At 34.0% G+C, this 23,395-nt stretch overlaps 1 protein-coding gene and 1 long non-coding RNA gene across 2 annotated transcripts; both read right to left on the bottom strand.

Annotated features, from left to right (window-relative positions):
• Nucleotides 1-969: 969 nt before the first annotated feature.
• Nucleotides 970-1,776, bottom strand: LOC132720437 (uncharacterized). The gene is made up of 2 exons (XR_009624346.1): nt 1,066-1,776; nt 970-1,001 (listed from the first exon to the last, which is right to left on the bottom strand). It is a non-coding gene; the product is annotated as an uncharacterized LOC132720437 (long non-coding RNA).
• A 1,044-nt stretch (nt 1,777-2,820) lies between these two features.
• On the bottom strand, nt 2,821-22,769 carry LOC132720438 (deoxyribose-phosphate aldolase-like). The gene is made up of 8 exons (XM_060704586.1): nt 22,641-22,769; nt 16,028-16,125; nt 10,520-10,667; nt 9,675-9,773; nt 9,072-9,206; nt 5,416-5,544; nt 4,764-4,876; nt 2,821-4,295 (listed from the first exon to the last, which is right to left on the bottom strand). The coding sequence occupies exons 1-8, from the start codon at nt 22,669-22,671 to the stop codon at nt 4,089-4,091; spliced, it is 960 nt and encodes a 319-aa protein (XP_060560569.1). The 5' UTR covers nt 22,672-22,769; the 3' UTR covers nt 2,821-4,088.
• Between the last annotated feature and the right edge of the window lie 626 nt (nt 22,770-23,395).

Below are 23,395 nucleotides of genomic sequence, written 5' to 3'. Positions count from 1 at the left end.
AAGTTTGATAATGTGTATAGAAATAAAGCGCAAATGCATGCGATCTCGATATTTCTTTTTTTTTCAGTCTTACGCGAAAGGCCCACTAGTTAAAGCCAATCAAGTCGGTCCTGATTTCCACAGTTAGACTACAAGTGTCCGAACTTGCAACCCCTACTGTATACAATTATTTTTCACTATATTCCAAAGGAAATGTAAATATTCTTTAGGTTTAACTGTTTATTAACTTTGTGGCCAATGGCCAAAAGCTTTTGGCCGAAACCTTTACCAGAGAAACAAAGCCTAGAATAACGATACATTTGTACACTGAACCATTGGAAAGTTTAATTGAAGGAAAACAACATGTTACACAGAACACAATTTTCATTTAAGTTTTTTATTCCATCTACATAATTATATATCTCATAACACAATAAGTATATAATACTTTAATTCAAGCAAAATCACATAAATTGTAGCCTTCTATAAATTCCTTCTATACAATAAAATCACATTATATTATTGTAATTATACATCAAATCAAAATCAATATTCATTCTTTAACAAGATCTAGCAAACAAAATACATTTCTAGATAAAGAAAAACTTCTGACTTTTGTATGATTCATTTGTAAAAACAACATTAAACTTTTGCATTGTTAGCATCTTGCCTCTATCCTGCAATTATTGTAAAAAGGTTTGCTTAAACAAAGTTTAAAGTGGCAAGTTTTAATTTGTACAGCACTACATACCCGTAGGTTAAGATTTGTTTTTCTAAAACCATTATGAACAACATTTTCAAAAATGCCATCTGATATTATCTGGAACACATACAAAACAACTTTTTACATTATTGAAAAAAACAACAACAGAATTTACGAGTAAACTTACATGATTTTTTATCAAGCACAAAGTGACTTGCCTGATTTTTTGTCAGATTACTTGATTTACTTATTTGATGTCTTGATATGTCTAATGTCTTGATTTGTAAGATGTCTTGATTGATTTGTCTGATTTCTTGACCTATTTGTCTGATTTCTTGATTGATTTTTCCAAATGTCTTGATTGATTTGTCTGATTTCTTGACCTATTTGTCTGATTTCTTCATTGATTTTTTCTGATGTCTTGATTGATTTGTCTGATTTCTTGACCAATTTGTCACATGTCTTGACTTGTCTGGTGTCTTTAATTAATGTCTTATGTCTTGATTTGTCATATTTCTCGATTTGTCAGATTTCTTGATTTACTTATCTGCTTTTTTAATTGATCTGTTTGATGTGTCGATTGACTTGTCTTATGTCTTTAATTATTTGTGTGATTTCTTTATTTGTCTCATTTCTTGACTGATTTTTCTGACTTCTTTACATGTCTGATTTCATAAGTCACAAAAAATGACATTTATTGAAATACACTGGAGTAAAATATCAGGTGACAATACAACCATGGTATCTGACATGGCATCCTGGCAATTATTACATTTCAAGCACAAGTAAGCACATGTGTAGAACAACATGAAGACTTTAAAAGCCATGATTACCTTGGTTTGAATAAAAACACCATATTATTGTTAAATCAGTTCAGTTTCTTTTTCAGGTAAAATAATTCTATGTTTCTTTGTCACTGATATGGAAAGATCTAAAACAATATAAATGAGCCGCGTCACGACAAAACCAATGTAATGCATTTGCGACCAGCATGGATCCAGACCAGCCTGCGCATCAGCGCAGTCTGATCCGGATCCATGCTGTTCGCTTACCAACTCTTTAACAAGTAGAGAAACTGATAGCGAACAGCATGGATCCTGATCAGACTGCGCGGATGCACAGGCTGGTCTGGATGCATGCTGGTCGCAAACCCATTATGTTGGTTTTGTCGTGACACGGCTCAATTATATTATAAAAAGATCAGGCAATGAATATGTGATATCTTTACACCAAAAGCGAGATTCCTTTTTATTTTTTTGAGAATGATATAATACATCTGCATGATAAAAAAAAAAAAACAAGAATAAAAACAAAAAATAAGGAGGGAATTACTGGAAAAAACATGGATATTACCTTAATGACTTATCTGGGTGACTTATTAGTCAGTCACCATGATATTTCTTAGTAGTTAACAATGCTATTAAAGCAGCAAGCTTTCAGATTCTTGCCAATGTTTGACAAATAAGGAAATGTTCTCAAAAGTAAAAAAAATTTTTTCAAGTGTACAGATTACAAAAAAAAACCAACTTAATCAAGCCTATGGCACTGACTTGACATAGAAATTTATTTGAATGTATGAATGTATACAAAACCTCAATTTATCTATAAAAATACATCAGATGTTTTTTTGTTACAACATGAAAACAGGAAATTTTGCGAATATTTTTACAGTTCATAAGCTATATCAATTATCTCTCTGAAATTTAATCTGGACTTTTGTAGCTTGAACAAATAAAGACTAGCAACCTGAGAGGTGTTATTTGTTGATTAAACATTGGCACTGATTGAATGTATGGGGAAACTGATTAATAATCTATACTCCTAATTTATCAGTATTGTCCCCCATGTTTTAATGAAAAGAAAGTCATATGACATATTTATATACATTCCTTATTTTATGACATAATGTTCAAACAATCTATTATTGGCCTTGATCACTTTCATTTGAGCCGTGTCATGACAAAACCAACATAATGGGTTTGCGACCAGCATGGATCCAGACCATCCACGCAGTCTGATCAGGATCCATGCTGTTCGCTATCAGTTTCCCTACTTGTAATAGGGTTTGTAAGCGAACAGCATGGATCCTGATCAGACTGCGCAGGCTGGTCTGGATCTATGCTGGTCGCAAACCCATTATGTTGGTTTTGTCATGACACGGCTCATTTAACTTTAAGTGTAAAGGTTTCTTACATTTACATTAGTCTTATAATCTGATACCTTTTAGATGGTTTAAACGCAGAGTGAATAGTGTGTAAACATATCACTAGTTACTTCAAAACTTAAACCTTATCCGTGGTAAAATACAATGTATTATACTAGACCCATTCTGCTTAAATATCTAATCTGAATTGTCCATTGTAAATGCAAAAAAATTGAGTATCATAATTATAAAATAAACCAGTCTACAGTATATAGCCTGGTCAAAAGCATGGTGATGCAGAATGGTATGGCTCTATACTTGTGATTTAAGTCAATAACAGCCGTATCATTTAAAACTGAAAACATAATGTACATAGTATGTACATGTATATATCCTGATATCATTATAATACATAACCAGACCGGACTGGTACAGAACAAATAGCAACATTTATACTATGTTACAGACATAATAATCTTATTTCAACTGTTAAAACAATACAGCACATACATGTATAAACATTTTGAACACTATTTCTTTTTAGTTATCCCGTTTTTCCGTGAACATACCATGTATATCAAATAGAAAATTCTTATTCAATAGAATGAGACTTCAAGGGCAGGAACAATGTAAAACATAAAAAATGATTTTTTTACATTCAAAGTTGTCTACCTTAACAAAAAATAATCTTTACATGTTGTTTGCCATAATTTTATAATGGAATGTTTTGCAAAGTACAACATATAATTCTTACCTGTTTTAACATGTAATTAGATGAATGTTAATGGAAAATGCCCAATTTTGTTCAAAATATTACTGTTTTGTATGAATTCCTTTAAATTTCAGCACCATATCTTACATTAAAATCATGTAAACATATATTCTTAAGAAGTAATTGATCTGGAATTTATTCATAAAATGTCATTGATATATCATATATATAACTAGAACCTAGCATCAAATCACATTCTGTACATACTTAATGGTAAGAAATAGCTAGCATTTCTAAAGTTTTAAAACTGAATTCAACTTTAGTTCATATAGTTATTCAAAACATCTTAATTTTTCATATTCAGAGGTCTCTTTTGTAAGGGTTACAGACAGTAAGCATTATAACATTTGAGAATGAAGACCAGTCTTAATGTCTGATATCTGATTGGCTGATTCATGACCAAAATTTAAAATTGACCGATCAAAGAAGAGATTTTAAAGACTGGTCTTCAATCATAAATCTATAAGCTTGAGACTAGATATCATTTGTGTTTACGACATTGGGATCTCGTGTGACGCCGCATATCTTCCATACACAAAATGGAACAACTGACGTTCTATGTCAATCAGTAGGCTGCTTGCCCCTATCCGGAACAAAGCGGGCGTGGTCCATTCATCCCCTAACTCTTCTTTCATCAAAGATAACCAGGTACAAGCATCCTTGGCAGACCTTATTCCTCCAGCAGGTTTAAAGCCCACCTGTAACATGATAAAATAATGTAGAATTCTTTTAAACAAGAGCTGTCTGTAAGACATCGACAGCACGCTCTACTATTCTCAGTGCTAAACAGTAAGAAAATGGGTATAACTCATTAAAAATGTAACTTAGAATAATTGGACCTGTGCCTATCATTTATTGGACCTGTGCCTTTCATGTTAGATAATCACAGAGAACAAGTGTGTAAAGTTTTATCCAATTCTCTTCAGTAGTTTTGGAAATACCTGGACTCGTTCACAAAACTTAACCAAAGTGTGATGCCAACATCTTATTAGTACAAAAAGCTCTCCCTGTCCTTAAAATAGTCAAACTAAAATTGAAAATGTCACATTTTTAAGAACTAAATAATATGAGGAAATATAACTGACCACAGAGAAGCTTAAACCTGCACTCCCTGCTTTGAAAAACAAATGCCTTAACAACTTGGCCATTGTTTAATTTATGCTTACCTTATGACCAGTTCTCTCAAAGTACTCTCTGATGGCCCTTACCATGACCAGAGCCACCATCAATATAGCATTCACACCTTCTTTACCTGTTGATGTTTTAATGAAGTCAGCTCCTAAAATGTACAAACAAATTATGATATCTTTGGCCATATGAGCTCCATGAAAAATATAAATTGTAAAGGAGACATTTTCAGATGCTTGCTGTGAAAGTTTTTATACATGTTATCCGGTCAACATTCTTGCCTCCTAAAGGTTAAAATGATTCCTAAAAATTCTCCTGTACTAATTTTTTTGTAATATGGTTACTTAAATATCTGACAGAGGATCTGCAAAATATGCAGCATTAGCAGGACTTGAACCAGGGACTGTCAGAACATTGCAGTTCTACATACTGAGCTACCCAGCCAGATACTCTGACATTTTTTCTCCCCTATTTACAAACAATTTTACAGTAACATTTCTTATTGCTGATAAAAAAAGTAAGTAGCAGGCACGGGCTCTCAGAACACATTACGGCAGCTATACCAACTGAGCTACCCAGTAAGCTGCTCTGACATTTTCCCCCTGTTAAGATACAGTTCTATATTGTAATATTCCTTACTATTGCCAGAAAAGAAAGTAAAAAGCTACAATATAGACTTGAGCACCTTACCTGCCATCATACACACCATACTGGCCTTGTGGATATTGGCAAGACTTCCCAGTTCTCCTGTAGCTAGAATTGTCTTCATGTGTGCCTCACCACATGCCTCTCTCATTAGCTTAACCTCCTCATAAACACCTAAACAATACATATAACATATCTACATTATTTATGGTATACAAGAACAGATAACACCATATAATGTTTGTATTATATTTGATACACATACAAAATCATCAAGTATTTGCATAAATTTTGATATAGATGTACATATAACACCATTAAATATCTGCATGAATTGTGAAATAGATACATGTAAAGCACCATTAAATATTTGCATAAGTTTTGAAATACATTTACCAAACAGCATAAAAATATCTGCATGATTTTTGATGTACATATTACAGTAAAAATATACCAGTCTGCATAAATTGTAATAAATATATAACAGCATAAAATACTGCATAACTTGTGATATACATTTAAAGGGACTCCACTGAGGTTTTTTCACATGATGGGACTGAAAATTTTTTTCCAGATAAATGGACCATTTGATGTAGGTTTAGACCACTAATCTTTATGCAAAATTTCAGATCATTCGCGCATTTCGTTTTTCCAGAATAATTATTCAAATTGTAAAAAAATGACCCAAAATGAAAAGCGTTTAAATGCTTTTCACTCAAATCGGGCTAAGGAAAGCATAAAAATACGAATTTCAATTTATTTCAAAATATATTTCTTAACTATCTTTGCATATATTTCTGTTTAAAGTCTCCCAGCTAATTTATGTAAGAAATCCGAATGTTTTTGTTGTTATGTTTTTAGGCTTTTAAACCTCAGTGGAGTCCCCTTAAGAGCATTAAATATCTGCATAAATTGTCATATACATGTATCAGCATAAAATATCTACAAAACTTGTGATATACATATAACAGCATATATACATATAAGAGTATGAAAAATATCTGCATAAATTGGGGTATAATAAAACAGCATCAAATGATTTGGACAAGACAAACTTTAAATGTTGTTGAGAAGTTGCCCAAGCAACAGCCTACACGAGATATAACGATAGCACAACCACTGGCAATACTTTTTTCTTATCAATATAACTATTTCATTATAATTATCAGCATATGTCTAGAACTTGGTATTTAATTAAACATCTACTCATTCCGATCACTGTTATGCATCACTTTGTGTGAATACACCAAGTAACAAAACTTATTTAGAATTATTAATTTAATCATAATTTAGAAAATTAATGGAAAGGGCAGAAGTTTGTACAGTGGAAATTTCAGTGAAGTACAAACTGTTGTGTTTAAGCAGTCAAAATAAAAATGATGACAAGTTCACTCAACGATAGTTAATATGGCAGAAAAGAATCTGGTTGCTACCCTGACAAAAATAGAATCTGGTTTCTACCCTGACAAGAATAGAATCTGGTTCCCACCCAGACAAGAATAGAATCTGGTTCCCACTCAGACAAGAATAGAATCTGGTTCCTACCAATCTGGTTCCTACCCAGGCAAGAACAGAATCTGGTTCCTACCAAGACAAAAATAGAATCTCGTCCCTATCCTGGCAAGAATAGAATCTGGTTCCTACCCTTACAAGAATAGAAATGGGTTCCTACCCAGACTAGAATAGAATCTGGTTCCTATCCAGACAATAATAGAATCTGGTTCCTACCCAGACAAAAATAGAATCTGGTACCTATCCTGGCTAGAACAGAATCTGGTTCCTTCCAAAACAAGAGTAGAATCTGGTTCCCACCCAGACTAGAATAGAATCTGGTTCCCACCCAGACAAGAATAGAATCTGGTTCCTACCAAGACAAGAATAGAATCTGGTTCCTACCCAGGCAAGAACAGAATCTGGTTCCTACCAAGACAAAAATAGAATCTCGTCCCTATCCTGGCAAGAATAGAATCTGGTTCCTACCCAGACATAAATAGAATCTGGTTCCTATCCAGACTAGAATAGAATCTGGTTCCTATCCAGACAATAATAGAATCTGGTTCCTACCCAGACAAGAATAGAATCTCGTCCCTATCCTGGCAAGAATAGAATCTGGTTCCTACCCTAACAAGAATAGAATTTGGTTCCTACCCAGACAAGAATAGAATCTGGTTCCTATCCAGACAAGAATAGAATCTGGTTCCTACCCAGACAAGAATAGAATCTGGTACCTATCCAGACAAGAATAGAATCTGGTTCCTACCCAGACAAAAATAGAATCTGGTTCCTATCCAGACTAGAATAGAATCTGGTTCCTACCCAGACAAGAATAGAATCTGGTTCCTAGCAAGACAAGAATAGAATCTGGTTCCTACCCAGACAAGAACAGAATCTGGTTCCTACCAAGACAAAAATAGAATCTCGTTCCTATCCTGGCAAGAATAGAATCTGGTTCCTTAACCCTTACAAGAATAGAATTTGGTTCCTACCCAGACAAGAATAGAATCTGGTTCCTATCCAGACAATAATAGAATCTGGTTCCTACCCAGACAAGAATAGAATCTGGTACCTATCCAGATAAGAATAGAATCTGGTACCTACCCAGCCAAAAATAGAATCTGGTTCCTATCCAGACTAGAATAGAATCTGGTTCCTACCCAGACAAGAATAGAATCTGGTTCCTACCAAGACAAGAATATAATCTGGTCCCTATCCTGGCAAGAATAGAATCTGGTTCCTACTTTAACAAGAATAGAATCTGGTTCCCACCCAGACAGGAATAGAATCTGGTTCCTACCCGGACAAAAATAGAATCTGGTTCCTACCCTTACAAGAATAGAATCTGGTACCTACCAAGACAAGAATAGAATCTGGATCCTACCCAGACAGATTGTGTTACAACAATAAACACAAATACACCAATAGTAATATGATATCAAACAAAGACCACACCTGACATAGATTTCATGTTATAGTATTATTTAACAATATTATATATTATATGGTAGTATAAACGTGCAAAGAACAAGATATATTTTTCACAGAAATAAGAGCAGACATTTCCATGTATTGTTTAAACTGAAATTTTTGTAACAATAAGTTTCTACTATATCTCTTTTATCCTTAGAATGGAAAACTGTTTTGGTAAAATGGAGTTTTCTTACATTTAATGCCGGCTAGTCAGTTACTGTTAGTTATTTTGATATTATAGATGTGCAAAAGAATGTCAAAAAATCAAGAGGTAGTTAAAGCAATGGCAGATTTAAGATTATTATGTCCACAATCTTTTGAAAGAATTTTTTTTTTACTTTGACCTCATTTTTCTGCTAGATGACCTTTGTTTGAACTTGACCTGTAATTTATCGTCCATAAAAGCATTCAGACAAAATATCACATATACTGAACACAAACTTTTTACTTCTATCAACAATTTAAATGTTAATAAACAATGAACAACATTAACAGAACCTTTACTACTATTAACACTTTAAATATCAACATTAATAAAACAATGGATAATGATTACAACAAATTTACTGTTATAAACATTTTAAATATCAACAAAAAAAAGGACAATGATAAAAAATTCAGCTTCCATGACAGTTTGAGCGTTGACAACAAAACTTCAGTATATACAGTAACACAAGGACTTACAACAGTTTTGCGATCAACCTTCGAATTGTTACATATATATATCAACTGACCTTTCCAATCTCCAGTGAGTGCCATCTGTCTGTTAATAACAATATCAATTTCACGAGCTCCATCTTCAACAGCCATGCGGATTTCCTCAAGGCGTGTCTTTAAAGGTGTCTGACCAGTCGGGAAACCCGTGGCAACTGAAATACATGTATATATAATTACACTTTGTACTTTAAAATATGCTTTACTTTTATTTGCGTAAATAATGATACTTTGAACTTTTAAACCTACGCAAATAAAAGCTTGTTTGGTGTGATGTTTAACAGTTTGAAATACTGCGTAGTTCATTTTCACATGTACTTTACAGTTTACATACCTGTCAATTTCTTAAAAATTATAAAGAGTATAGAAATATATCTAATAAAATATTTTTATAGAATTAAAAAAAAACATTGAAATTATCATGTTTCCATAATCTAATGGTCATATTTTGAAAAAGGTGAAACACATAATGTTTCTATCATTTAACATACATGAAAACAGTGCATAAACAAAATAAAATATTCCAGAAAAAAATATAAATCTGCTTTTATAAAGTATAAAATTAATAAAGAAGGTAAGACCTTTAGATACAGACATTTTGCACCCAGTTATTCAAAACTCACCAGAAGCTACTGGAATATGGCTCCCGCCAGCGGCTTTCAACGAGTTTATGGCATCAGATACACGACTTGGGTAAACACATACTGCTCCAACTGTTAGACCTGTAAATGAGAATGTACATTTTTGAACTAATGTCAAAAGGAAATAGTCTGAAACTTCCTATGATTAAGTTTAAGTTATATTTTCTTGATAAAAATCCATGAAGTGTGTGTAACTTTGGTTTATGTTTACATTTCCATTGGTTTTAGAGCATGTATATTCATAATTACATTAAAAGTAAAACCATAGCGCACATAATGTAACTTTTGTTTGGAGCTGTTGTAGATTTTTTGGACTTTTTAATGAGATTGTAAGACGCAAATATTATTCTGAACAACAGATAAATAAAACATATTTTTTTATTTTTATTCATGTGCTCATGACAAGAACATGGAAAATTCACTATAATATTAAGGGTGGGTAAAAATGTCAACACCAACACATACAACTCTTTCAAAACAAACATTTAATTCAATAAAAAAATGATACATCTGTCAGTAGAACAGTATGTTCAACTATTCTCAGTACTTGAGCAAAGCCTGAAAAAATGTTGAATTTTCTAAGTTCAAAGGGCTATAATTCTGTTAATGTTCAGGTTAGAGTTACGGACCTTGGACAGTGACCTTCTTTTATGTTAGGCTAGCCTCTCGTATAAGTGTGTGAAGTATCAACCCATCATTCCCTTCAGTAGTTTGGGAGATACCAACTTTAACACAAAAACAACCAAAGTGTGACACAAAAACCAACATTAACGATTGGTTAAGTACAAAAGCTCTCCCTATCCTTTGAATAGTCAATCTTACAATACCTGCATCGGCCATATCCATGGCCTTCAAAAGATCTGGTCGTACAGGATTCTTAGCCTTGAAGCAGAGTCTGTTGACATTGGCAAGAGTATCATCCCCTGCTAGAGTTGTTAGATCTATACATGACACAGCGCGTAACTCCCATGCTGCCTGTATAAATATATATCATTATAATGATGAAACAGTGACAAATACTTTTGTATAATCAGGTTTTTCCCAAACATCCATTTACCAAATGGAAATTGCAAACAAAAGGACCATAAAATCAATCACAGACAATTTTTGCTCTTTTTTTGGGGTTCTGGATGGAGATGCATATCAATGCTACTTTCTTTTATTAAAGTGACATTATGCCTCAGAAACGAATAAATTTTTTACTACTTAAGAAAGCCCTGAGCAAACAAAAGGGCAAAATTGAATTTTATAATGTTTAAACTAGAACTGCCACTATCATGGCGTGAATACCCCCGCATACCACTTTGTCAGAATCAACAGTGGCCATTTAGAGCTCAAGGACAACCTCCCTGCCAAATCTGAGGTTACTAAGCCAGTGCATTGCTAAGTTATGTATTCTACATGCTTCAAATGTGAAAATGTCAAAATCAATACATTTGCGGACAGGACATTCTTTAGCAATTGAGAAGAAAAGCTTTTTTTTGTCAAGGTCCCTGTGACCTTGACCTTTGACCCAGTGACCTCAAAATCAATAGGGCTCACCTTATAGTCATGATCAACATCCATGCCAAATATGAAGACTGTGGGTCAAAGGAATCTTAAGTTAATGGGTGGACAAACTTTTTGAAGTCAAAGTCCCTATGACCTTGACCTTTGATCCAGTGACCTCAAAGTCAATAGGGGTCAACTACTAATCATGACTAACCTCCATGCCAAATATGAAGACTGTGGGTCAAAGAATCTTAAGTTATTGGGCGGACAAGCTTTTAGAAGTCATGGCCCCTGTGACCTTGATCTTTGACCTGGTGACCTCAAAATCAATAGGGGTCATCTACTAATCATGACTAACCTCCATGCCAAATATGAAGACTATGGGTCAAAGGAATCTTAAGTTATTGGGCGGACAAGCTTTTTGAAGTCAAGGCCCCTGTGACCTTGACCTTTCACCTGGTGACCTCAAAATCAATAGGGGTCATCTACTAATCATGACTAACCTCCATGCCAAATATGAAGACTAAGGGTCAAAGGAATCTTAACTTATTGGGTGGACAAGCTTTTTGAAGTCAGGCGCCTGTGACCTTGACCTTTAACCTGGTGACCTCAAAATCAATAGGGGTCATCTACTAATTATGACTAACCTCCATGCCAAATATGAAGACTGTAGGTCAAAGGAATCTTAAGTTATTGGGCGGACAAGCTTTTTGAAGTCAAGGCCCGTGTGACCTTGACCTTTTACCTAAAAATCAAAAGGGGTCATCTACTAATTATGACTAACCTCCATGCCAAATATGAAGACTAAGGGTCAAAGGAATCTAAAGTTATTGGGCGGACAAGCTTTTTGAAGTCAAGGCCCCTGTGACCTTGACCTTTAACCTGGTGACCTCAAAATCAATAGGGTTCATCTACTAATCATGATTAACCTCCATGCCAAATATGAAGACTGTAGGTCAAAGGAATCTTAAGTTATTGGGCGGACAAGCTTTTTGAAGTCAAGGCCCCTGTGACCTTGACCTTTAACCTGGTGACCTCAAAATCAATAGGGGTCATCTACTACTCATGACTAACCTCCATGCCACATATGAAGACTAAGGGTCAAAGGAATCTTAAGTTATTGGGCGGACAAGAAAAAACCGACGGACGGCCGGACGGACAAGCTGATTCCAGTATACCCCCCTTACAACTTTGTTGTGCGGGGGTATAATAATGAATGTAGAGAATGTTAGATGCTTGTTACCTGAAGAAAGGAGTGACAAATGTAAAATAATCTGTACTAAAAGTAGAGAAATGTAAACAAAGTAGTTTTTTTGAGTTCTATACAAAATACTTATTTACTATAACTGTACTTTAACTATTATCAAAAAGCAACAGATGAAAAAGATGGTTCATGTAATTGGCCAATGAGTAACTTTTTGAATACACCAAAATTAAAAAGTTTTAAGAAATAAAAACAAGAGCACCGCTAGGCGGTGCATTATATGCCCAAAGTGTTTTTTTTTTAGTAAGGATGAAGTATTTGTAAGACATGGGAAATCCCTGTTCATCCTATAAAATTTTACAGCTGTAGGTTGATTAATACTCAAGTTATTAATAATGACCTTAACCTTTGACCTTGTGACCCCAAAATCAATAGGGGTCTTCTACCTTATATGGACAATCATCCTAAGAAGTTTGAATATTGTGGGCCAACTGGAACTTTAATTATGCTCTAGAAACTGTTTTCAGTACTAAGGTAAAAGTGACTTTGACCTTGTGACCTCAAAATCAATAGGGGTCTTCTACCCAATATGGACAATCATCCTATGAAGTTTGAATATTGTGGGCCAAATGGAACTTACGTTATGCTCCAGAAACTGTTTTCAGTATTAAGGTAAAAGTGACTTTGACCTTGTGACCCCAAAATCAATAAGGGTCTTCTACCCAATATGGACAATCATCCAATGAAGTCTGAATATTGTGGGCCAAATGGAACTTACGTTATGCTCAGGAAACTGTTTTTGCTTTTAAGGTTATTGTGACCTTGACCTTTGACCTAGTGACCCCAAAATCAATAGGGGTCTTTTGCCCAATATGGACAATCATCCTATGAAGTTTGAATATTGTGGGCCAAATGGAACTTAAGTTATGCTCCAGAAACTGTTTTCAGTTTTAAGGATATAGTGACCTTGACCCCTGACCTTTTGACCCTAAAATCAATAGGGGTCTTCTACCCAATATGGACAATCATCCTATGAAGTTTGAACAATGTAGGCCAAATGGAACTTAAGTTATGCTCCGGAAACTGTTTCCAGTATCAAGGTAATAGTGACCTTGACCTTTGACCTTGTGACCCCAAAATCAATAGGGGTCTTCTACCCAATATGGACAATGATCCTATGAAGTTTGAACATTGTGGGTCAATTGGAACTTAAGTTATGCTCCGGAAACTGTTTTCAGTATCAAGGTAATAGTGACCTTGATCTTTGACCTTGTGACCCCAAAATCAATAGGGGTCTTTTACCCAATATGGACAATCATCCTATGAAGTTTGAACATTGTGGGTCGAATAGACTTAAGTTATGCTCCGGAAACTGTTTTCAGTTTTAAGGTCATAGTGACCTTGACCTTTTGACCCCAAAATCAATAGGGGTCTTCTACCCAATATGGACAATCATCCTATGAAGTTTGAACATTGTGGGCCAAATGGAACTTAAGTTTTTATGCTCCGGAAACCAAATTGCTAACGGACGGACGGAAGGACGAGCAAACATTTGATTATTATGAGCTTCATTCCGTAGTTAAATAAAGAACAAAAACTCATAAAATTCAAATTAAGAGCTATTTTTTTTGTTTTTATGAGCTTATTTTGCTTATGGATGTTGGTCCAGGTGGTGTTTATGAGCTGATTTGCCTCATAAACATCAAATTTTGGTACGGACAGACAGACAGACGGACGCCAGGGGGTATAACATGCCCTTTCGGGCATATAATAAAAGGATAATGGGCCTTTAAGAAATTTACTTTACATTACTTAAGCTGACACTGGTATAAAATGGGTATGTGAGAGGGTAGTGTAATTCCTTAATATCATAATGGAAGCTGCTGCTTGATTAAAGTAGCCTGGTGACCTGGGGTAAATGTTGTAAATGCGTTAATGTATATTACAGTCCATTTTCCCTAAATTGCTGGGTATATTAGTCTTTAAAATATACAGAAATATATAACAGATATATAAATAACTAGTTATTACAATTTAAAACTTGATTTACATTTCTGTTTGCAGTAAACATCACAAATAAATCATTATAATTATAGCTTTGTCTATTTTCTACCATGAAAGGTTTTGCTTTTTGTACATAAATATAAGATATATATATATATGAATCAATACTTTCCCAAGATGTGTACTTAATTAAGGCCTAAAATAAAATTATGTTTTTTCCCCTACAAACAACAAGAGCCACTGCCTTGCAGAGTCCACCCTCGACTTTCTTCTTGTTTCTAAAGTCAAACACATCAGAGGAAGAATACTATACTAGTAAATAGTACTCATCAAAAACACAAAATTCTTGTACAAAAAAAAATCAAATTTCATATTTGACATTGACAATCAAGCCAGGTCATTCAAAGGTCAAGGTCACATTTGAATTAATCATAAATTCATAATGTTAGTTTTGTCATAAGTGCTCTTTGTCCAAGAATGAATTAAATCCACAAATAAATTACAAAGATATGACAATTCAAGTAAATTTCAACTAGACCTATCACTGAAGGTGATTAATACCCCCACTGGCAACTTTGACCTTTTGAAAAATAAGTAGTCTGAAGAAAAATTTGAACACAAGCTATTAACTCACTGTGAAATATTTCAATTAATTGTAAACCCAACTGGGGTCTTTAAATAAGCTTGCTGTACACAAAGTTTGATTACAATATCTCATTCCTAACTCCCGTTATTGTCCAGAAACCATTTTTTTTATTTTTAGTAATGGTGACCTTGACCTTGACCCAAGGGGGTCAAAATGCAATACCAACCCAGGTCTTCATATAAGCTTCCTATACACCAAGTTTGATTACAATATCTCATTCCTAACTCTAATTATTGTCCGGAAACCATTTTGGTTTTTTTTTGTCTTTTTTAGTAACAGTGTCCTTGACCTTGACCCCAGGGGGTCCAAATGCAATACCAACCCGGGTCTTCATATAAGCTTGCTATACACCAAGTTTGATAACAATATCTCATTCCTAACTCTAGTTATTATCTGGAAACAATTTTTCTATTTTTGGTAATGGTGACCTTAACCCCAGGGGGTCCAAATGCAATACCAACCGGAGTCTCCACATAAGGTTGCTATATACCAAGTTTGATTACAATACCTCATTCTAAACTCTAGTTATCATCCGGAAACCATGATGTGGACTGACCGATGGACCATCAAGCTGACTCCTATATACCCCCCCCCTAAACTTTGTTTGTGGGGTATAACAATTTGACCTTGATGGTATGGGTCAATTATAGGTCAAAGTCATAATAGAATAATTCAGTTTTGTAACATGTGTTCTTTGTCCAAGTATGAATCAAGTCTGTAAATAAATAATAAAGTAATGATAATGTAGCAAATTAAAACAATTTGATCTTGAAGGTCAAGGTCAATTAAAAGTCATGATTTTATAAAAATAATTCAACTTGTTGGTTATGTCATATGTGTTCTTTTGTCCAAGTATGAATCAAATCTGTAATGACAACTGAAGCAGATTTCAATAATTTTACATTGACAGGCAAGGTCAATTAAAGGTCAAGGTCATATTAGAATAACTCAACATGTCGGTTTTGTTAAAGGAAAAAGACATATCCCTACCTGCCACTGTTTTTTGACAGTTCTTCTAAGACCTAACTGTTCTGCTCTTCGTTTTGTTGCTGGCAAGTTAATGTTTACATTCTGTATCCAGGCTGGATCTGTAAAAAAATTCAATAAAATTATGTAATCATAAATTACTTACTTAAAACATGACATAAATTTTTAGATACATACATGTAGCAATATTACACGGTCTGATACATAATTTAATGATAAAAAATGATGATGTTAACCAAACTAGTTATCCTAAAGATCAACAAGAGCACCGCTAGGCGGAGCATTATATGCCCGAAAGTGTGTTGTTGTTTTTTTTTAGTAAGGATGAAGCATTTGTAAGACATGGGAATTAAATAAAGTATTACCTCTTTCGAATAGCAATCCTCCTATGAAGTTTGAATATTGTGGGCCAAATTAAGTTATGCTCCGGAAACGGTTTTCAGTTTTAAGGTCATAGTGACCTTGACCTTTAACCCTGTGACCCCATAATCTGTAGGGGTGTTCTACCCAATATGAACAATCATCCTATGAAGTTTGAACACTGTGGGCCAAATGAAACTTAAGTTATGTTCCGGAAAATGTTTTCAGTTTGAAAGTAATAGTTACCTTGACCTTTGGCCTCATGACCCCAACATCAATAGGGTTATTCTACCCAATATGGACATTTGAACACTGTGGGCCAAATGGAACTTAAGCTATGCTTCGGAAACTGTTTTTAGTTTTACAGTGATAGTGACCTTGACCTTTGACCTTGTGACCCCAAAATCAATAGGGGTCTTCTACACAATATGGGCAATCATCCTATGAAGTTTGAACACTGTGGGCCAAATGGAACTTAAGTTATGCTCTGGAAACCGTTTTCAGTTTTAAGGTAATAGGGACCTTGATCTTTGACCTTGTGATCCCAAAATCAATAGGGGTCTTCTACCTAATATGGACAATCATAATATGAAGTTTGAACACTGTGGGCCAAATGGAACGTTAGTTAACGGATGGACAGATGGACGCCAGGGGGTATAACATAATATGCCCGAAATTCTTGCAGGCATATAAAATTATACAAAAGTAAGTTAACATGGTGTATTAGTTTTTGATATTAAATCAGTTTTCCTTATCAGGACCAAAAAACCATTTTTGGGGAAGGGGCCTCAGCCTTTTTCATGGGGAAAATATGGGTGATTTTTGCATACTTTGGGAAAAGGGGTCTCAAATTTAACACAAACTTTTAACAAGTTCTTCAAAATAGAAAAGCAAAAAGCACTGGGAAACATTAATAAGGCAGTAAGACACCTTAATTTAACACCATCGTTTAATTTTGATCTAAATTCTATGGGAAATTTCAAAAGACTGGGGAATTTTGAGGACCAAATTGGGAGAAAAAAAGAGGTTAGTTTGGTTTGGGAAGCAGCCTATATTCGGCCTCTACAAAAAAGGTTTTTTTGGCCCTGTTTATTAATTTACATTATGAATTATAATAAAAAATAAAGACATATATTTGTACAGGTCATCTTGTCATACTCCTGGGTAAAATAAGTAATACTTCTAATGCAGATTTCATTAAAGCTTCATATGGTAAGATACTGTAATCCTTCATGTTTACCGGAAAATCAGTTTACTGGACAAAATCTATTCCTGCCCAATAGTGCTTTAATTTTTGCTTCGATTAAAAAATCATCCGGTCTAAATCGTACACACTCTTTTTATTTCAAAGTAAATAACAACAAAACCACTCTCAGGTTAATCTTTTCATTTTCTATGATATGCCCTTTTGTGAACTAGTTATTTCATGGCCTGGTCATGCGGGGGAATAATCTGTTCTGCGCATGCCCTAATATTGAGGCCTTTAATGGTTATTTTAGATAAGTTTACTTTTAATTCTTCTGAACATTGTCTCTTAATTCTTCTCAACATTATCTCAGGAGACAATCGTAACATTATGTTAATGATAAAAGTAATTTTATATTTCGTCCAAACAGTATCTTGTTGTCTTTTACAAAGAAATGCAAATTAAAAAACATATAAGGAAAAAAGTTACGCCCATGGGAGGAAATTACTGAAAAGTAAATAAAAATAGATTATGGCTTTTGTTACATGCTACATGATGACCAAAAGGAAACTTTATAACAAAGAGCAGAATTCCATTTGAATATCAAAATATTTCATACGTTTAAGGGTCATGAAGAATCAATACATTGAGTTTGAATCGTTAATAGTGTTAATTTCAATAACACCCTATATATGGCATCTTTGTAAAAGTCAACTTAGTTCTTCCAATATCTTAACCTTGCCATTCAAAAGTCATAGTTTCCTTGCTGATTATTTAAAGGTTTATTTAAATTCACAACTTCAAAAAATTTTGAAACACAATGTCCGGTAAATTGAGCTGTCTTCACGATTTTTTTCTCTTATAATGCCCTACTTTAAAGACACATTTCTACGGTCAAATTTCATGTTTGATAATATAATGTTTACGTGTTATAAAAACCCAAAATTATTTGGGTAAAATCTATTCTTTTTATTATTTTAAACAAAAGTTACAGCGAAAAAACATCATATTTTGTCCGGTAATATAGGGATCCAAGTAGGGAAAAATTCTGATATTAAAATAAGTTTTCAGTGTATTGCCCACTTATCTCATCACAATTGGTTTATTGACCTTTTTGAAAACATAGCTAAACACCGTTTTCCGGTACGTTACGGTTTTAGCTCTGGGGAATTACACCAAATGAAGTGCATAACACATTTACGAGATATTTCTATTTTTCTATCATTATTTAACCTTTTAAGGTGAAAAAAACTGATGTTTTTGAAAATTATAAATATTCATTTAATATCTATTGCAAATTATTCAAAAAATAAATTGTTTATAATGAAAATCAATAGAATTCAAACAGCTGTAGTGGAATCTTCCATAATAAATAAGGTTATTTTCTGCATAAACTTGTGCTTTTATTTTATCTTTTGTATGGAATTATTCATACAATGATATTTAATTATTTTCTTATATTAAAGAAATAACTGTTTTATTTCAATTTAATTTTAAAAAAGGCCGAAAGCATAAAGTTCGCTATTACACTCCATTAGGTAAATTCCCCAGAGCTATGTACAGAAAGTACCGGAAAATGGCGTTTAGCTAGGTTTTCGAATTCGTGAATTGAACACTTAAAGTTTTACAGGCCTTATATGCAAGTATTTTTGCATATACACACAACGACAGAATCACCCAATGTTGACAATGTCATGTTTTGATAACACACAGGTAAAAGCGATTTTAAATGAAAACTTTTTGTACCTACTGATGAAATGACACACATGATCTGTATAATTTGATATCTTATAATATTTAAAGAATGCAAGTAAAAATCAAGCATTAAAACAAGAAATACGGGTACTGCTTTTGTACGGGACATGTTTGCTTGCCATTTGTGGAAATTTATTATGATGGGAACTCTTTCCTATATGTTACCAGTCAGAGCTCTAGCTGAGTGTGATACTTTCATGTTACAGCTTAGTCTCAATATTTCGACGGCAAGACAGACCGATTTTATAATCTGATATTTCATAGATGTCTGTCTTTACCGAAGGCGAAGGGCGACCACCGAATATACAAAACAAGAGGGCCATGATGGCCCTGAGGTCTCTCACCTGTATATAGCCCCCCCCCCCCCCGCCCAATTTTTACCCAAAGGGTTTTATTTGTTTATTTGAACAGACTTGGTAGACACCCATAAGAAGATGTTTCATGCAAAACATCTAAGTTCTAGCTCATTAGGTTTTTTAAAAGAAGATTTTTTAAGTTTTTACTATACGCATATAGTTAAAAACAATGACACCCCTAGGGCAGGGCCAGTTTTGACCCCTGGGCTTTTATTTGAACAAACTTTGTAGATATTTACTTAAAGATGTTTCATGCTTAATATCTAAACTCTAGCTATTTGGGTTTTTTCAAAGAAGATTTTTAAGTTTTTGCTATACACATATAAGGAAAATCAATGACCCCCGGGGCGGGGCCAGTTTTGACCCCAGGGCTTTTATTTGAACATACTTGGTAGACACCCATTAGAACATGTCTCATGCTAAATATCTTAGCTCTAGCTCTTTGGGTTCTTTAAAAGAAGATTTTTTAAGTTTTTACTATATGCATATAGGGAAAATCAATGACCCCCTGGGGCGGGGCCAATTTTGACCCCAGGGCTTTTATTTGAACAAACTTGGTAGACATTCACTAGAAAATGTTTCATGCCAAATATCTAAGCTCTAGCTCTTACGGTTCTTTAAAAGAAGATTTTTTAAGTTTTTACTATATGCATATAGGGCAAATCAATGACCCCCCGGGGCCGGGCCAATTTAGACCCCAGGGCTTTTATTTGAACAAACTTGGTAGACATTCACTAGAAGATGTTTCATGCTAAATATCTTAGCTCTAGCGCTTTCGGTTCTTTAAAAGAAGATTTTTTAAGTTTTTACTATATGCATATAGGGAAAATAAATGACCCCCTGGGGCGGGGCCAATTTGGACCCCAGGGCTTTTATTTGAACAAACTTGGTAGACATTCACTAGAAGATGTTTCATGCCAAATATCTAAGCTCTAGCTCTTACAGTTCTTTAAAAGAAGATTTTTTAAGTTTTTACTATATGCATATAGGGAAAATCAATGACCCGCCAGGGCGGGGCCAATTTTGACCCCAGGGCTTTTATTTGAACAAACTTGGTAGACATTTACTAGAAGATGTTTTATGCCAAATATCTTAGCTCTAGCTCTTTGGGTTCTTTAAAAGAAGATTTTTTAAGTTTTTACTATATGCATATAGGGAAAATCAATGACCCCCTGGGGCGGGGCCAATTTTGACCCCTGGGCTTTTATTTGAACAAACTTGGTAGACATTCACTAGAAGATGTTTCATGCCAAATATCTAAGCTCTAGCTCTTACAGTTCATTAAAAGAAGATTTTTTAAGTTTTTACTATATGCATATAGGGAAAATCAATGACCCCCTAGGGCGAGGCCAATTTTGACCCCAGGGCTTTTATTTGAACAAACTAAGTAGACACTCACTAGAAGATGTTCCATGCCAAATATCTTAGCTCTAGCTCTTACGGTTCTTTAAAAGAAGATTTTTTAAGTTTTTACTATACGCATATAGGGAAAATCAATGACCCCCCCTGGGGCGGGGCCAATTTTGACCCCAGGGCTTTTATCTGAACAAACTTGGTAGACACTCATTAGAAGATGTTTCATGCCAAATATCTAAGCTCTAGCTCTTAGGGTTGTTTAAAAGAAGATATTTAAAGATTTTTCTTTCGGTTGCCATGGCAACCAGAGTTCTGCATGGAATTAAATTCTTTGAACAATTTTTAAAGGTGACCACCAAAGGAACATTCCTGTGAAGTTTGGATGAAATTGGCTCAGTGGTTTATGAGGAGATGTCATTTAAAGCAAAAGTTTACGGACGCCGGACGGACGCCGGACGAAAAGCGATCACAAAAGCTCACCCTGTCACTTTGTGACAGGTGAGCTAAAAAGCCCTAAAGCGCACAATTTGTTGGGCTAGTTACAGCTTATAATGACTAAAAGGATCGTCATCAAGCATTGAGTGTCGAACTGATTAACATGATTTTGCCCCAATAAGTACACAATTATAATAAAGGGAGTATTCAGTAGGTCTACTGTAAGTGTACTTGTTTGCAAAAATGTAAAAACAGAACTAGGTCAAACTTAGTCCTATAAATATGACGTCGCTTTGAGATATTTTTGCTTCTGGGCAAAGCAACATCATATCGAAATTGCTCAAAAACCCATAGCATGTTCCGACAGAAAATCGGGCGGAACGAAAAACAATGAAGACAGCGTGTATTTACATAATTTTTGACCTATTTATGAACAAAACTAAAAAATAAATACCTTTTGTCAAAATAATTAAACTGTCACATCCGAAAAATCATGATTAAATCCTCTCATGTATTTAAATTTCTTTTACAGCCGATAAACAAATGGCGGCCGTAAAGTGCGCGAAATCTGATTGGCTAATTCAAATGCAAGCGTTTAACTGAGTCAGAACAATTTAACGGAATATTTTTTTAACGAAATAATTGCACATGCACCGTCAGTGTGTTCGAATATATTTTTCCGTTCAAAAATTTGGAATCAATCTGTAAAGCACCTTGCTTAACCAGTATGGCTGATAGACAAAAATAGATTGATGTTTATATTATATTTTAAATTGATAAGTACATTCATTGAGAGTTTTTGTGTGTGATTGAGCATGAAATTGAAAGAAAAGAAGATAAGCTTTTGAATAAAGCTTGAAAGGCAAGATTATAGACAATTTTTCATTTTTTTATGATGCTATGCGTTTTTGAGCAATAACTATTAGACGTCAGGCTTGACCGACAAAAACTATAACAAGCCTGTAACGTCTAATATACTGGACTAGGTCAAACTGTCAAAAAGGTTACAATCCAATAAAAGATAAACATGGCAAACTTCCAAAACAATTAAATCAAAACAAGTGCACTTGGTTAAAATCAAGTTATTGAGAAATGCTATTCTTTGTAAATTACATTGACATCAGCAGCTGTCAATATCAATAACCATCATAAAATACAAATAACCTACCAAATTCTACTCCAGGATTTCTAGCTGCCATATTTCTTAAAGGGAGGTTACTCTTCTAATAACTGTATTTGATAAAACTCGGTAGTCGTCTCATACCGGAGGAGTTATACTAATTTGTCTTTTATTTTTATTTCTTCATGTTATGTAATATTTACATTGCTGTGGCATTTAAAAGGTGTATATGTTTTGCTAGAGTACATACAGTTACACCACGGATTTATATTACATTGTAAATTTCTAATCGCATATTTCAGAAATATTACATTAGCCTCTATATTTGCTATTTAAAAGATGCGTTGTGTTGGTTTTTTTCTCCATTCATTATAGTTCTAATTTAAATACCATATATTAGATCCACAAAAGCCAAACTGCTAGGAGCATAGTTAGAATAACATAATTATGTGAAAGGAGAAGGTCATTTTTTTTAATTAGTGCATGTGCGATTGGCCACGTGCGATATCGAAACTGCATGATCTTGTTCCTTACTACAATCACGTTTCGTTTTTGAATGTGTACACACTTTTACCCGCATATATAGTCAAAAACGTTAATTAGTTATGTTAGTTATTATTGAACAGGTCACAAGATCATTAATTAATCAGTTATTCTATACATTTGAAAAGAAATGTATCCTGTTTCTAAAAACGAATACGAAATATTTATTCAATATGTAGGCTAACATTATATGCTAATGTTTATAGCCTAAACAAATGAATGAATGAATGGATGAATGAATGAATGAATGAATGAATAAA

The sequence above is a fragment of the Ruditapes philippinarum genome, unplaced genomic scaffold (assembly GCF_026571515.1).
Source record: "Ruditapes philippinarum isolate M1 unplaced genomic scaffold, ASM2657151v2 ctg7954_1_1_1_1, whole genome shotgun sequence".
In the NCBI taxonomy this organism is placed as follows: Eukaryota; Metazoa; Mollusca; class Bivalvia; order Venerida; family Veneridae; genus Ruditapes; species Ruditapes philippinarum.
This window is presented reverse-complemented; position numbering and strand designations above follow the sequence as displayed.

What these genes read in the sequence shown, in the direction of transcription:
- LOC132720438 (XM_060704586.1), bottom strand. Translation starts at nt 22,671, where the DNA reads ATGGCAGCTAGAAATCCTGGAGTAGAATTTG. An exon ending in CCATATTCCAGTAGCTTCTG is followed by an intron (nt 9,207 to 9,674) that starts GTGAGTTTTGAA and finishes CATGTATTTCAG; the next exon opens with TTGCCACGGGTTTCCCGACT. An exon ending in ACTCACTGGAGATTGGAAAG is followed by an intron (nt 5,545 to 9,071) that starts GTCAGTTGATAT and finishes TGTATTGTTTAG; the next exon opens with GTGTTTATGAGGAGGTTAAG.